The 17,114-nt window shown below is 37.7% G+C and overlaps 1 protein-coding gene across 4 annotated transcripts in view; it reads right to left on the bottom strand.

The window, feature by feature from the left end:
- Positions 1-12,752: 12,752 nt before the first annotated feature.
- RERG (RAS like estrogen regulated growth inhibitor) overlaps positions 12,753-17,114 on the bottom strand; it is a 107,287-nt gene continuing 102,925 nt past the window's right edge. For 3 of the 4 annotated variants that reach the window (XM_079938093.1, XM_079938092.1, XM_079938090.1), the window contains 2 exons: positions 16,442-16,515; positions 12,753-14,896 (listed from right to left, as the gene is read on the bottom strand). In XM_079938093.1, the coding sequence (XP_079794219.1) occupies positions 14,489-14,896; positions 16,442-16,515 (482 nt within the window). In that variant the 3' untranslated portion in view covers positions 12,753-14,488. The remainder of the gene's footprint in view (positions 14,897-16,441; positions 16,516-17,114) is intronic. The other variant, XM_079938091.1, reaches the window with a different exon arrangement.

Raw genomic sequence — 17,114 nt, 5'->3', positions numbered from 1 at the left:
TAGCCATGTGTTGCTATTGAACTCCTAAAATATGATCGGTCCAAATTGAGATGGGCTGTAAGTGTAAAATACACAGTGGATTTCAAAAACTTAGTACAAAAAATTGTGCAATATCTCATGAATTAATAATTTCATATTGATTGTATGTTGCAATGATCATATATAAGGATATATTGAGTTAAATAAAATATATTAAAATTAATTTCATGTGTTTCTTTCTTACTTTAAATGTAAACCTTTTTAATTTAAATAATTTAAATTTAGGCAATTAATAAGAATCTAATAACTTTAAAATAGAAAATTGTAACTTCCATATATGGCTCACATGTTATTTTCATTGCACTGGACTCCTTTAAAGGGACAAAATGTCCTACAAAGGGACACTCCTGAAGAGCAGAGAATGCTCCATTATTGATGGAAAGCCTTGATGATGTAGAAGACATTCTTTGAAGATGGGATGAAAACATTATTTCCTAAAGTATAGTTCACGGAACATTAGTCCTGTGAGGTGCAGCCCCATAGACAAGTGAGTTTAGGCAACACTTATTGATTTGCAACATTCATTAGCATAATATTAATACTTGAATGGATGAATGCTTTTCTTATATTAACATACCCTGTTCCAATCATTTGAAACATAATTCTCTTTTTTTTTTTAAATGATGACTAGTAGCAGTCTACAGACTCAAGAAAGTTGTTATTGTGGGAAATGCTGTTGGATTAGATGATCACCAAGTTCCTTTTGTCTCCCCTATGTTTATATAAACTGTATGCATGCTTCTTTTCTAAAAAATCCTTCCTCTATTTTGCATAAAATATTTCCTTTCACTTTTCTAGGCTATTTGAAATATCGCCAGTTGGATATGTTTGTGTAATGAATCATCCTCTTAAAAAATACCTGATTTGCCCCACTCCCCAAAGAAAGTATATATAGTGAAGGGTTCAAGGGACAGGAGGACACCAAAATGTGTGGGAAAGATGAGAGGATGCAGAAAAGATATTTATCTGTTTTGAAATGTTATTTTTTAATGTATTTCTCACAAAGAAAAGTGCTATGTTATCGATTAATAGGCTGCCATGGACAAGCTGGGGAACCTAAATGTGGTTTATAACTTTGTATGCCAGGGATATTGCATTCAGCATCCCAAAAAACCAATTTACAAACAAATGTTAGGAACATAAATTGTAGTTGGACACTTCCACTATATAGATTGACTCAGAAACTCAGGGAAGAGAAGCAATCAATATCCTGTATTTACTTCAATGTCTTACCTTGTTTCTCTCAATAAGCTCTTTGCTTCTCCTAACAGTAAGAAGATGAAGAGCATGACAGAATAAAAGTTTTTATGGCAATGTTTATAGGATCTGATAAATCATAAAAGCATCAAGAAGGCATCAACAAGCACTTCCCTAGATTACTAAACAGCAAGGTTTTATTCTTAAAAATACTCCTTCATAGAATAAATCAAATTATTTTCTTCTCTCAGAAAACAGGTAAAGATTCGACAGACACATGTACATACACACACTCCCACACTCCATAAGGCCAAGCACTCATCTGTGTTTCCTAAGGAAAAATAAAAGGGTCTTTGGATTCACAAGAGAACAGAATGGCATTCTCTTGAAATGGGTCTCTAGTGACTAAAGGTACTTGAAGCCAGGGAGCCTGAAATGATATAGGAGCATGGAGAATTTAAATGAAACTATTATTTTAAAATAAAATATTGATACTTTATTAAGAATGGAAAAGATGCAAAATAAAAACCTCTTCTGAGATGTTGAACATTTGTTTTATTCTTTATTTTATTTTTTTTTGGATTCCATACATATGTGTTAGCGTACGGCATTTGTTTTTCTCTTTCTGACTTACTTCACTCTGTACGACAGACTCTAGGTCCATCCACCTCCCGACAAATAAATCAATTTCGTTTCTTTTTATGGCTGAGTAATATTCCATTGTATATATGTGCCACATCTTCCTTATCCATTCATCTGTCGATGGACACTTAGGTTGCTTCCATGTCCTGGGGGGCTATTGTAAATAGAGCTGCAATGAACACTATGGTACATGACTCTTTTTGAATTATGGTTTTCTCAGGGTATATGACCAGTAGTGGGATTGCTGGGTCATATGGTACTTCTATTTTTAGTTTTTTAAGGAACCTCCATACCATTCTCCATAGTGGCTGTATCAATTTACATTCCCATCAACAGTGCAAGAGGGTCCCCTTTTTTCCACACCCTCTCCAGCATTTATTGTTTCTAGATTCTTTGATGATGGCCATTCTGACCAGTGTGAGATGATACCTCATTGTAGTTTTGATTTGCATTTCTCTAATGATTAGTGGTGTTGAGCATCCTTTCATGTGTTTGTCGACAATCTGTGTATCTTTGGAGAAATGTCTATTTAGGTCTTCTGCCCATTTTTGGATTGGGTTGTTTGTTTTTTTGATATTGAGCTGCATGAGCTGCTTGTATATTTTGGAGATTAATCCTTTGTCAGTTGCTTCATTTGCAAATATTTTCTCCCATTCTGAGGGCTGTCTTTTTGTCTTGTTTATGGTTTCCTTTGCTGTGCAAAAGCTTTGAAGTTTCATTAGGTCCCATTTGTTTATTTTTGTTTTTATTTCCATTTCTCTAGGAGGTGGGTCAAAAAAGATCTTGCTGTGATTTATGTCTTAGAGTGTTCTGCCTAGGTTTTCCTCTAATAGTTTTATAATGTCTGGCCTTACATTTAGGTCTTTAATCCATTTTGAGTTTATTTTTGTATATGGTGTTAGGGAGTGCTCTAATTTCATCTTTTACATGTAGCTGCCCAGTTTTCCCAGCACCACTTATTGAAGAGGCTGTCTTTTCTCCATTGTATATTCTTGCCTCCTTTATCAAAAATAAGGTGACCATAGGTGCGTGGGTTTATATCTGGACTTTCTTTCCTGTTCCATTTATCTATATTTCTGTTTTTGTGCCAGTACCATACTATCTTGATTACTGTAGCTTTGTAGTATAGTCCGAGGTCCAGGAGTTTGTTTCCTCCAGCTTCGTTTTTCTTTCTCAAGATTGTTTTGGCTATTCGGGGTCTTTTGTGTTTCCATACAAATTGTGAAATTTTTTGTTCTAGTTATGTGAAAAATGGCATTGGTAGTTTGATAGGGATTGCATTGAATCTGTAGATTGCTTTGGGTAGTAGAGTCATTTTCACACTGTTGATTCTTCCAATCTAAGAACATGGTATATCTTTCCATCTGTTTGTATCATCTTTAATTTCTTTCATCAGTGTCTTATATTTTTCTGCATACAGGTCTTTTGTCTCCCTAGGTAGGCTTATTCCTAGGTATTTTATTCTTATTGTTGCAGTGGTAAATGTGAGTGTTTCCTTAATTTCTCTTTCAGATTTTTCATCATTAGTGTATAGGAATGCAAGAGATTTCTGTGCACTAATTTTGCATCCTGCTACTTTACCAAATTCATTGATTAGCTCTAATAGTTTTTGGGTAGAGTCTTTAGGATTCTCTATGTACAGTATCATGTCATCTGCAAACAGTGACAGCTTTATTTCTTCTTTTCCGATTTGGATTCCTTTTATTTCCTTGTCTTCTCTGATTGCTGTGGCTAAAAATTCCAAAACTATGTTGGTGAGAATGGGCAACCTTGTCTTGTTCCTGATCTTAGTGGAAATGGTTTCAGTTTTTCACCATTGAGAACGATGTTGGCTGTGGGTTTGTCATATGTGGCCTTCATTATGCTGAGGTTAGTTCCCTCTATGCCTACTTTCTGGAGGGTTTTTATCATAAATAGGTGTTGAATTTGGTTGAAAGTTTCTTCTTCATCTATTGAGATGATCATATGGTTTTTATCTTCAATTTGTTAATATGGTGTATCACATTGATTAATTTGCATATATTGAATAATCCTTGCATTCCTGGCATAAACCCCACTTGATCATGGTGTATGATCCTTTTTATGTGCTGTTGGATTCTGTTTGCTAGTATTTTGTTTAGGATTTTTGCATCTATGTTCATCAGTGATATTGGCCTGTAGTTTTCTTTCTTTGTGATATCTTTGTCTGGTTTTGGTAACAGGGTGATTGTGGTCTCGCAGAATGAGTTTGGGAGTGTTCCTCCCTCTACTATGTTTTGGAAGAGTTTGAGAAGGATGGGTGTTAGCTCTTCTCTAAATGTTTGATAGAATTCGCCTGTGAATCCATCTGGTCCTGGGCTTTTGTTTGTTGGAAGATTTTTAATCACAGTCTCAACTTCAGAATTGTGATTGGTCTCTTTATATTTTCTATTTCTTCCTGGTTCAGTCTTGGAAGGTGGTGCTTTTCTAAGAATTTGTCCATTTCTTCCAGGTTGTCCATTTTATTGGCATATAACTGCTTGTAGTAATCTCTCATGCTCCTTTGTATTTCTGCAGTGTCCATTGTTACTTCTCCGTTTTCAGTTCTGATTCTGTTGATTAGAGTCTTCTCCCTTTTTTTCTTGATGAGTCTGGCTAATGGTTTATCAATTTTGTTATCTTCTCAAAGAACAAGCTTTTAGTTTTATTGATCTTTGCTATCACTTCCTTCATTTCTTGTTCATTTATTTCTGATCTGATCTTTATGATTTCTTTCCTTCTGCAAACTTTGGGGGTTTTTTGTTCTTCTTTCTCTAATTGCTTTAGGTGTAGGCTTAGGTTGTCTATTTGAGATGTTTCTTGTTTCTTGATGTAGGATTGGATTGCTATAAACTTCCCTCTTAGAACTGCTTTTGTTGCATCCCCTAGGATTTGGGTCATCGTGTTTTCATTGTCATTTGTTTCTAGGTATTTTTGATTTCCTCTTTGATTTCTTAAGTGATGCCTTGGTTATTAAGTAGTGCATTGCTTAGCCTCCATGTGTTTGTATCTTTTACAGATTTTTTCCTGTAATTGATATCTAGTCTCATAGCACTGTGGTTGGAAGAGATACTTGATATGATTTCAATTTTCTTAAATTTACCAAGGCTAGATTTGTGACCCAAGACACCATCTGTCCTGGAGAATGTTCCATGAGCACTTGAGAAGAAAGTGTATTCTGTTGTTTTTGGATGAACTGTCCTATAAATATCAATTAAGTCCTTCTTGTTTAATGTATCATTTAAAGCTTGTGTTTCCTTATTTATTTTCATTTTGGATGATCTGTCCATTGGTGAGAGTGGCATGTTAAAGTCCCCTACTATTATTGTGTTACTGTCAATTTCCCCTTCTATGGCTGTTAGCATTTGCCTTATGTATTGAGGTACTCCTATATTGGGTGTGTAAATGTTTACAATTGTTATATCTTCTTGGATTGATCCCTTGATCATTATGTAGTATCCTTCTTTGTCTCTTGTAATAGTCTTTATTTTAAAGTCTATTTTGTCTGATATGAGAATTGCTACTCCAGCTTTCTTTGATTTCCATTTGCATGGAATATCTTTTTCCATCCCCTCACTTTCAGTCTGTATGTGCCTCTAGGTCTGAAGTGGGTATCTTGTAGACCGAATACATATGGGTCTTGTTTTTGTATCCATTCAGCAAGCCTGTGTCTTTTGTTTTGAGCATTTAATCCATTTATGTTTAAGGTAATTATTGATATGTATGTTCCTATTACCATTTTCTTAATTGTTTTGGGTTTGTTATTGTAGGTCTTTTCCTTCTCTTGTGATTCTTGCCTAGAGAAGATCCTTTAGCATTTGTTGTAAAGCTGGTTTGGTGGTGCTGAATTCTCTTAGCTTTTGCTTGTCTCTAAAGGTTTTAATTTCTCCATCAAATCTGAATGAGATCCTTGCTGTGTAGAGTAATCTTGGTTGTAGGTTTTTCCCTTTCACCACTTTAAATATGTCCTGCAATTCCCTTCTGGCTTGCAGATTTTCTGCTGAAAGATCAGCTGTTAACCTTAGGGGATTCCCTTGTATGTTATTTGTTGTTTTTCCCTTGCTGCTTTTAGTATTTTTTCTTTGTATTTAATTTTTGATAGTTTGATTAATATGTCTTGGCGTGTTTCTCCTTGGATTTATCATGTATGCTACTCTCTGTGCTTCCTGGACTTGATTACCTATTTCCTTTCCCATATTAGGGAAGTTTTCAACTATAATCCCTTCAAATATTTTCTCAGTCCCTTTCTTTCTCTCTTCTTCTTCTGGGACCCCTACACTTCGAATGTTTGTGTGTTTAATGTCCCAGAGGTCTCTGAGACTGTCCTCAATTCTTTTCATTCTTTTTTCTTTATTCTGCTCTGCAGTAGTTATTTTCACTATTTTACCTTCCAGGTCACTTATCTGTTTTACTGCCTCAGTTACTCTGCTATTGATATTTTCTAGAGAATTTTCAATTTCATTTATTGTGTTGTTCATCATTGTTTGTTTGCTCTTTAGTTCTTCTAGGTCCTTTTTAAATGTTTCTTGTATTTTCTCTATTCTAGTTCCAAGATTTTGGATCATCTTTACTATCATTACTCTGGATTCTTTTTCAGGTAGATTGCCTATTTCCTCTTCATTTGTTTGGTCTGGTGGGTTTTTACCTTGCTCCTTCATCTGCTGTGTGCTTCTCTGTCTTCTCATTTTGCTTAACTTACTGTGTTTGGGGTCTTCCTTTCGGACGCTGCAGGTTCGTCGATCCAGTTGTTTTTGGTGTCTATCCCCAGTGATTAAGGTTGGTTCAGTGGGTTGTGTAGGCTTCCTGGTGGAGGGGACTGGTGCCCGTGTTCTGGTGGATGAGGCTGGATCTTGTCTTTCTGGTGGGCAGGACCGCGTCTGGTGGTGTGCTTTGGGGTGTCTGTGACCTTATTATGATTTTAGGCAGCCTCTGTGCTAATGGGTGGGGTTGTTTTTCTGTCTTGCCATTTGTTTGGCATAGGGTGTCCAGCACTGCAGCTTGCTGGTAGTTGAGTGGAGCTGGGTCTTTGTGTTGAGATGGAGATCTCTGGGAGAGCTTTTGCCGTTTGATATTACGTGCAGATGGGAGGTCTCTGGGGGACCAGTGTTCTGAATTCGGCTCTCCCACCTCAGGGGCTCAGGCCTGAAACCCAGCCAGAGCACCAAGACCCTGTGAGCTGCACGGCTCAGAAGAAAAGGGAGAAAAAAAAGAAAGAAAGAAAGAAAAATATAAAATAGAATAAAATAAAGTTATTAAAATTAAAAAACATTAAAAAGTAATTAAAAAAGAAAAAAAAAGGACAGACAGAACACTAGGATGAATAGTAAAAGCAGAGCTATACAGACCAAATCACCCAAAGAAGCATACACATACACACTCACAAAAAAGGGAAAAAAAACCCATATATATATATATATATATATATATATATATATATATATCATTGCTCCCAAAGTCCACCTCCTCAATTTTCGGATGATTCGTTGTCTATTCATGTATTCCACAGATGCAGGGTACATCAAGTTGATTGTGGAGCTTTAATCCGCTGCTTCTGAGGCTGCTGGGAGAGATTTCCCTTTCTCTTCTTTGTTCTCACAGCTCCCGGGGTTCAGCTTTGGATTTGGCCCCGCCCCTGCGTGTAGATCGCCGGAGGGCGTCTGTTCTTCGCTCAGACAGGACGGGGTTAAAGGAGCAGCTGCTTCGGGGGCTCTGGCTCACTCAGGCCGGGGAGAGGGAGGGGCACGGAGTGCGAGGCGGGCCTGCGGCAGCAGAGGCCGGCATGACGTTGCACCAGCCTGAGGCGCGCCGTGCGTTCTCCCGGGAAAGTTGTCCCTGGATCCCAGGACCCTGGCAGTGGCGGGCTGCACAGGCTCCCTGGAAGTGGGGTGTGCATAGTGACCTGTGCTTGCACACAGGCTTCTTGGTGGCGGCAGCAGCAGCCTTAGCGTCTCATGCCCGTCTCTGGGGTCCGCGCTTTTAGCCGCGGCTTGCGCCCGTCTCTGGAGCTCCTTTAAGCAGCGCTCCTAATCCCCTCTCCTCGCGCACCAGGAAACAAAGAGGTAAGAAAAAGTCTGTTGCCTCTTCGGCAGGTCCAGACTTTTTCCCGGACTCCCTCCCGGCCAGCCGTGGCGCACTAACCCCCTGCAGGCTGTGTTCACGCCGCCAACCCCAGGCCTCTCCCTGGGATCCGACCGAAGCCCGAGCCTCAGCTCCCAGCCCCGCCCGCCCCGGCGGGTGAGCAGACAAGCCTCTCGGGCTGGCGAGTGCCGCTCGGCCCTGATCCTCTGTGCGGGAATCTCTCCGCTTTGCCCTCCGCACCCCTGTTGCTGTGCTCTCCTCCGCGGCTCCGAAGCTTCCCCACTCCGCCACCCGCAGTCGCCGCCCGTGAAGGGGCTTCCTAGTGTGTGGAAATCTTTCCTCCTTCACAGCTCCCTCCTACTGGTGCAGGTACCGTCCCTATCCTTTTGTCTCTGTTTATTCTTTTTTCTTTTGCCCTATCCAAGTACGTGAGGGAGTTTCTTGCCTTTTGGGAGGTCTGAGGTCTTCTGCCAGCGTTCAGTAGGTGTTCTGTAGGAGTTGTTCCACGTGTAGATGTATTTCTGATGTGTTTGTGGGGAGGAAGGTGATCTCCGCGTCTTAGTCCTCTGCCATCTTGGTCTCCCCTGAACATTTGTTTTAAATAATTTTCAGGATGGCTTTCTTTGATGTGCCCTCCTTGCTGAATTCCCAACTGAAAGGTATATTTCTTTTTCAGCTCAACATTTTTGAGATATAATTCACATACAATAAAGAAGCTAATTTTAAGTTTACAAATTGACGAGCTTTAGAAAATGTATGTAGTCATATAACTACCACAGCAATCATAATATAGGCTCGTTCTGTCATTCTAGAAATGTTCCCTTGAGACCCTTCCCACTTGTTACAATTAATGTAGTTAAAAATATGATTACATTTAAAGCTACCGTCTAGCTCTTATTTTCTGTTTATCCCATCTGTTATTTGTTCCTTTATTTCCTCTTTTTTCTGCCTTCTTTTGAATTGTGTATTTCTTATGATTCCATTCTATAAACACTATTGACCTATTAGCTACATCTCTCTATGTTTTTGTTCTTGCTTTTGTTTTTAATGGTCATTCTAAGATTTATAATATACTCATTCAACTTATCACTGCCTACCTTCAAATAATATAACTACATTTTATCAGCCTTTGTTCCACTGGCTGCTTTTAAAATGTTCTCTTTTTCATTATTTTTCAGGAATTTGATTTTGATGTTCCTTGGTGTGTTTCCTCTGCTTTTTTTACTTAGTGTCTACTGAGTTTCTTGGAGCTGTGAGCTTATAATTTGAGAAAGTTTTCACTGTTATTTGTTCAAATACTTTCTTCTATCCCACCATTCCTTTCCTTTATTTCTGGGACTATAATTATACGTATGTTAGATTGCTTGATTTTGTTTCAGATGTCACCTATTCTTTGTTTATTATTGTCTTTTTTCCTCTCTTTGCTTCATTTTGGATTGTTTCAAGTACTATGTCGTTAAGTTCACTGGTAATACTTTTTAGGATCTCATCTGATGTTAATCCTACTCAGTGATTTATTATTTCAGATATTGTATTTTCCATCTCTAGAAGTTACAATTAGGCCTTGTTTATAGCTTTCATTTCTGTCCTCATAATGTTCATGTCTCTTTCTACCTTCTTAGGCATATGTAGCATGTTTATAATAACTGTCTTAAGTTCCTTGTTTGTTATGCTATCATCTAGCATTTCTTGGTATGTTTTTATTGGTTGATTTTTCTCCTGTTTATGGGTCATATTTTCCTATTTCCAGCATTCATGGTAATTTTTGACTAGATGCCAGACATTGCAATTTTTGTATTGTTGGGTGCTGACACCGCTTGTTTTATATATTTGAAAGTTGCTAAGACAGTAAACCTTAAGTAGTCTCACCACAGAAAAGAAAAGGTAATTATGTGAGGTGATGAACATGTTAACAAACCTTATTGTGGTAATCATTTGGCAATACACACATGTATCAAATATCACGTTGTACACCTTAAACTTGCACGATGTTTTGTCCATTATATCTCAATAAGGCTTGAGAAAAAATAGACACTGGGTTCTAAGCACTAACAGAAAATCTTCCTTCTGATTCTATTTTTAGACCCAACAGTTATATAGTCCCAGAGTACGGTAATGTCCAAACCAAAAAATTTATTCTTAATTTTGATCACCCCTGGGAGTATCATTATTCCAGTCACAAAGAAGCAAGTTTACCACCCTTACTACATGGTAATGCAGGGTGAACATAAAATTTACATGAAAATAAAGAGCAAATGCTCTCTGACGAAAAAAAAACCAAACATGTTGTAACAGGAGTAATTATATTACCAGGCTCAAATTTTAAAATACCATGGTTCTAGAGCATGAACAAACAAACAGACCAATGAAACAGAACAAACAGTCTCAAAATAGACCCATATATGTCGGAATACAGAATTTGCTAAATGCAGCATGTCAAACCTATGGAGAAAAAAATATTTGTCTTTATTTTTTCTCAGACTGTCCCAATAAGTTATTAGCTCAGGACAACTTTACTCTGAATTCAACTTTACTCTGATTAAATCTGGCCAAGTGAACTGACTAGTTCCTTATCCTCAAAGTGAGCATAGGCTGTCTTAATAAGAAAGCTTGTTTGGTATCATACTTAGAATGCAAGATGTTGTGTTTATCTTTGTATATGTACGTATTACATGTATTATTTAAAAGAAAGGTCCTGACTAATGGGTCTCTTCTTTCTGCGCTGTGAGGCATATGAGTACAAACACAATATATAGAAAAAAGTCTTGACTCTTGAAAGAAAAGCAATTACCAAAAAGCAAACGTTGGTAGTAGTAGTGTGATGATAACAACCCATCATTATTGTTCAAGAACACACGTTTCCATCATTAAAATACTGTGTGAAAAAAACCGACTTGTTTATAATCTTCATTTGTGGATAAACCTGAGGCATGAGAGGAATAACTAATTTATATTTGTGCAATCTCATGTTCTTCTGTAATTACCACTTGGTACTTTTGCCAGTGGTTCTATGTTTTAACAGGTCTGGATTTGTATGCATATGTCTAAGGAAGATGCTGGTGTTGGTGACTGTGAATTTCACTTCCTTAGTGTTTGACTTAAGGTAGCATCCAGGTATCACACTAGGCCTCCTTAGGAGCGTGCTGTTAATGGGCACTAGCTGAGCTTCATCTCCAAGTATAGTACAACAGAATGAAAGAGACTATGTTTCTAGAAGAGGACATTTTAAAAACAATTTTACTCTGCTCTCATTTTCCCTACCCTTGTCTAAATGGACTGAAAATGAATTACAGCCAAGTTACCTACTTGGTCCTTTAAGATGCAATTACCTAAACTTGTAGATCTATGAATTTTTGATATTTTTTCTTACTTCCAAATCCTTTATCCTTTTTCTTTCTCTTAATCCCTTCTCTCTGCATCCCTTCCCTTTTCTTCCTGAAGAATGATACACGTGGCTCTCCAAACTCTTTTAATTACTATACTTACCATCACCTTTCATGTCTCCATCTTTTGGTTCCATGCTATTCTTTTTGCCTAGATATTTTCACCATCTTTCTTTCCTGGATAACTTGTACATACAGTTGGCCCTTGCACAACATAGATTTGAACAGCATGGGGCACTTCTATGTGGATTTTTTTTTTTCCAACAAACATACTGGAAAGATTTTTGGAGATTTGTGATAATATGAAAAAACCTGCCGACAAAACTCATAGCCTAGAAATATCGAAATAATTAAGAAAAAGGTATGTCATGAATGCATAAAACATGTAGATACTAGGCTATCCTTACATAGGCATAAGGTGAGTGATATTTAATATAAAATTAATAATGTGTTAGTTTTCTTACCATTTTATAACATTGTGTTCAAAAAATTACATTACAGTACAGTATACTGCTCTCTCCTAATTGAAGAAATCACCTGTCAGCCTATCGTCATGGGTAAGTGTTTTTTTAAAAAATGTAAATGTTTCCAATACTGTATTATGAATATGACTGTAATACCATATGCCATACTATTATAGCCGTTCATTCATTAGTGTATAGGCTAGGCTATCGTGAAGCAATCATTTTGATTACACTAGGCTACCATAAAGCATTCTTATTGCAGCTTCCTCGTTATCAATGCATGAAATAAATATGAATTTCTTTTTCACATGGTCTTTCCATTTTTGACATTTAGCGTTAGTAATATGTATTACATCTACAGTGTTTTGTATCATATAAGACAATATGGCTATAGGTACTGACAGATGATTCATCTTGTAAACCGATGATGTAAACTTACGGTATTGATAACTACAGTACAGTGTTGTAAAAGTATTTTCTCTTCCTTATGATTTTCTTAATAACACTTTCTTTTCTCTAGCTTAATTTATGTAAGAATATGGTATATAATACATATAACATACAAAATATGTGTCAGTCGACTGTTTATTTTATTGGTAAGGCTTCTGGTCATCGGTAGGCTATTAGTAATTAAGTATTGGAGGGAGTCAAAAATTCCACACAGATTTTCAACTGCGTGGAGAGTCGGCACCCCAATCCCCCCCATTGTTCAAGGATCAACTGTATTCTTCAAGGTTCAGCTCAGAAACCATCAAATGGACTAACATGTCAAGTTACATGCCCAGTTTATCTGTAAATATTTGTTCGTGAATGAATGAAAGCATAAATGAAACAAGTCTTCCCTACATTTTCTCCTTCCTGTATCTTCATCCCACAGCTCAAGAACAAGAGCCATATCTCAGCCTACTAATATACCCTAGTGGATCATAGTATGGGCTCTACTGTCTGACTTTTTCTCTCTGGGTTCAAATCCTGGCTCTGCCCACTAAGTAGCTGTGCAAACTTGTTTTCCCTTGTGGCTCAGAATCTTTATCCCTACAACTGTGATCATAATACTATCTCTTGCATAGGGGTATTGTGAGAATATGATGAGATAATACATAAGGCGCCTAAAATAGCACCTAAGGACTCTAAAAATGTAGCTATTATTATATTCAAGTGGTTCCAATTTCCTGACCCACCTCCACAGGACCTTCACAAGAACAGAGCTGTTCAGGTGCTTCTTTTCTATATCACATTCACTGATTCAGCTGATTCCTCAGCTCTGCAACCCAACAATCTCTTGAAGTCTCTCCTAAAACTACAAACTTTTTATGTTATCACAAGAAAGACTGCCTGAAGGTGACAGAATGTGAAAGTTATGCTTTTTATTATATTCACGTAAAATAGTCAGTTACACTGAGTTGTCCAAATGCATTGGTGAATTAAAGCCTCCAACTCTTACAAAGTTTTATACATATATCTATGCATTTATAAATACACACATATGTAAAAGATATATATTTTCTTCTAAAATAAAGTGCCCAAATCTTGATATGTGGGGGCATAATAGGGGAAAAAGAATCATAAAGCTTTACCAATTATAGACTGTACTTTCTCAATATAAGAATCTGTTTTATACGCGTTTATTCAGGTATAGGGAACTCTAATCACTCATTGTTTTCTGAATTCTCCTAAGTGAATTAATTTATCTGCAATATTAGAAGCCACATAGCCAGCTTAATGAATCAGAGGCTGGTTCTTCTTACTGCGCCTGCCACAGCGTGGGCTCCCCAACGGAAGGGTAGTTAAGCCTCATTCTTAATTTTCCTGTTGTTTTGAATGTTGTCTTTCTTCTAAGATGATAAGCAGAGAGAGAAATGAACCAGACACCTCTAATTCCAAATCCTCTATTAGCATTCAATAAAGTCAGGGCTTGGTGAAAAGATTCCTTTCGTCTTTACATCGCCCTGGGCTTGGTGAGAAATGGTCCAGGAGGATTTGAATTGAGGGGTCCTGCTGCCTTTGTTATAATTAAATCTTGTTGGAGCCACAGAAGAAGAATTAGGGTGCAATGATCAATAGATCAAGGAGAGAACCAACTCAAATTGAAATGAAACTCTATGACAATGGAAAACTTTGTGAGAGCATGTTTGAATTTAAGTACAAAACAAGGGTTATAGAAAAACTAGATGATTTAAGATAATTCAGAAAAATCCTCACTTCAAATAGAAACTAAGGCTCTATTCCCTGGTCCAACATCTTAGGTACTCTTCCTGTGTTTTCACTGTATTTTCTATTATCTTAGACTTATAGGGTGATCATTTGTAGACTTTGACAAGGAATGGAATTTAAAAATGCCTCTGAAAAGACTTCCACCTATCGAAGCAAGGTGAAGATGCCTAAAAATAGCTTAATATGAACACAGCCATTGCAGAATCTGGTGATTACATGTTCAAACTGCAAAAGAGCATATTTTATTCAAGCAGGCAAAAGAGAGATTGTCAGCACTGAAATTGCATTAAAACACTCTATAACTTCCCAACATATGGGAGGCTGGGACCAGTGGGAAGCCCAGATGTTTCCCAGAGTCAGAACAAGGAATGGAGTATTTTCTTTTATTTGGGGGGAGAAAAAGGGAAAAAGGGCAAGAAAGTGTTTCCATTTACCCAACCCACCTGAGCAGGGCCTTCACAGGAACAGAGCTGCCTAACTGCTGATTTTGGTGAGCATCTTGTTAATGGCTTGCTTGACGTGCGTGGTGGAGCTGCGTCGCCTCGTCTTGCCCTGGACCATCCTCCGGCGACGTACCTCTCTACACAGCTCGTAGAATATCTCGGTGATGTTCCCTTCCCCGGTACAGGCAGAACACTCATAAAAAGCACATGCCAATTCTGTGGCCAGCTTCTCCCCTTCTTCTGTACTAACCTGTCTGGAGTGGTCCAAGTCAGCTTTGTTTCCAACCAAGATGAGAGTCACATTCTTGGGCTTTTTGATCTCATCCAGGATGTTCTTAAGTGGCAGCACTTCCTCAAAACTTCCTCGGTCAGTAACGTCATAGACCAGCACAAAGCCTTCCCCCCATCGCATGTGTCCTTCCCTCTGAATGGTGTCTTCCTGTTGGCAAGGAAAATACGGCAGTCGGGAGACCTGGCAGTAATTGCCATGTATAGATGCTGCAGATGCTAACGGTGATCCCTTAATGACTATTCCTTATGTTCAGTGTCATTAAAATTTCTTGGTAGTCTGCCTGAACAAGCTGACCTTCTCAATCAGTTTGGAGTAGAAGCATTACTTAGGGAACTAAACATTTTCTAACTGCATAGAACCTAACTTTCGGCTTCTGATTTTTTCTTGCCACATCATTAAGTGTGTAATCCCAAGAACTACAAAGAAATTATACTCTTAGTTGAGCATATTGCCTCTGAGACTTTTCATCACAAATAAAGAATTGGCCCATAGGTAACAGACAAGTAGACCTTATCCCATCCTTTGAGATCAGAATTAGAGGCACGGCATAGTGAAGTGGTTTTTAATTTTTTTTTTTTAGTTTTTTTCTCTCTTCAGATTAGATTAGCCCCCAGGACACAAAAACAGTGAAAACTTGTATAGAGAGTCAAACTCAAAGCCTGGGGATTTTGGCTTCTTTTTCTATCTCAACACCCTCCAGATATTATGCAGTCTCAATAATGACAGAACCTCATTTGCAGTGATTCTCAAAGTGGGTGATCCCTGCTTCCTCAGAAGGCAGCATGTGTGATTTGAAAATGCATTGCCTTTATAGGCTCAAATGATTTCTGCAGGCAAGTATTTCCCTGCTGCCTCTCTTTAGAATCAGTGCTGGAAGGTGAGAACATATATAGGGAGCAGGTAGTGATGAGAAGGAAAACTGTATAATTAGCTGCAAGTATATTTCTTGGATTAAATACTTTAATTCAAGTCTTCTTGGGATCCCAAGTAACTGAAAAGCATCATGAAATCCTTCAGCTGCCTAACTCTCATTCTTAGTGGTCATGCCTCATCTTGGGAACCAAATCTACCTATGAACTTGTTTATAATTTCAGAACGACTGGCTACAAAACAAATTTATATTAGTTTCATTTTAAAATAAGTTACTATTGTTCAATGATGTGGCTCAAATTTTCAATCGGATGTGGTGAGGTCTGAAAAGAATATTACAGAAGGGATTCTGAAAATGAAGTATTCCAAAAAAAGATTCTAAGGTCATATAAGTTTAGAATATAATACATAGTACATTTCTTAAAGATTCACCTTATACATAAGCATATTAAGGCTCTGAGAACTTCTCCAGTAATGATGTCTGTTTAACTTTATCACAGCATTCCAATGGGAGTTTTGGGAGATCTCTCCAACTCCCCAAAATATAGGTGGGCAATTCTATTCTAGATGATATTATGTGAATGTTATGATATTTTCAAAACCCCTTTGGAATACTGGGTAATTTACATAAGGATGCATTTGCAAATAAGTTAATACTGTTGCAAATAAGTTAATATTGTATTTAAAATAACTAGATAATTAAATTTAAAAAGTCTTTAGGCATCATTAGTTAATTATAGGAAAGTATCTTAATTTTGTTCATATTATGCACATCTCATTTTTATTTGATCCAGAAAATACTTTAGCTTATTCCTCATTCACCTGGCCAGCAGTATCTAGTATCTCCATGGTGACAACTTCATCATCAATGGTTGCTTGGTGTCGGTAGGTTGATTCTGAGGAAAGGTGAAAAAGAAGGGGAAAAGGTAAATAAGTGCATGATTTAATTTGATGCTTAGAATTACCAGTTATTCACAGGAGTATGTCTGTTTTTATAGCATAAGGGAATGTGCATCCCAGGAAGTCTTTGCCTCTTATTTTATTCTTCTATGAGGCCAGCTTCCTGATGCTCTCTTCCTTCTAGAATGAGGCCTCTACATCCTAAAATGAGAACTTGTGATTCCCACAAGTTCATTCTACCTTCATACTCCTAAAACTCCAGTTTCTGGAATCATGTTAATTCCTGTTCCAGACAAGATGGCATATAGACAGAAGCTGTTCATTTCTGTCTAGACCTCAACCCTAGGAATGTAATAAACATTAGAGGGAAGTGGATGGCTATCCATGTAAAAAATGACTGTGTAAAGCTATGAGGGACCCTTGGGGCAGTAGAAGGTGGTTGGACCCCAGTGACTGGGGGTTGGTGAGGAACAGTTACCCAACATGGAGGAGGGCTGGGCAGCATGGAGGGGAGAGGGAACAAAGCAGAGTTCATGTTGCCTCTTCAAGGTAGAAAAATGGCAGCAGTTCAATACCAGCCTGAGGCTGGTAGGAT

The sequence above is a fragment of the Stenella coeruleoalba genome (genome assembly GCF_951394435.1).
Source record: "Stenella coeruleoalba genome assembly, chromosome: 11".
Classification (NCBI taxonomy): Eukaryota; Metazoa; Chordata; class Mammalia; order Artiodactyla; family Delphinidae; genus Stenella; species Stenella coeruleoalba.
The sequence above is the reverse complement of the archived record's forward strand: the minus strand, read 5'-3'. Positions and strand labels throughout refer to the sequence as shown.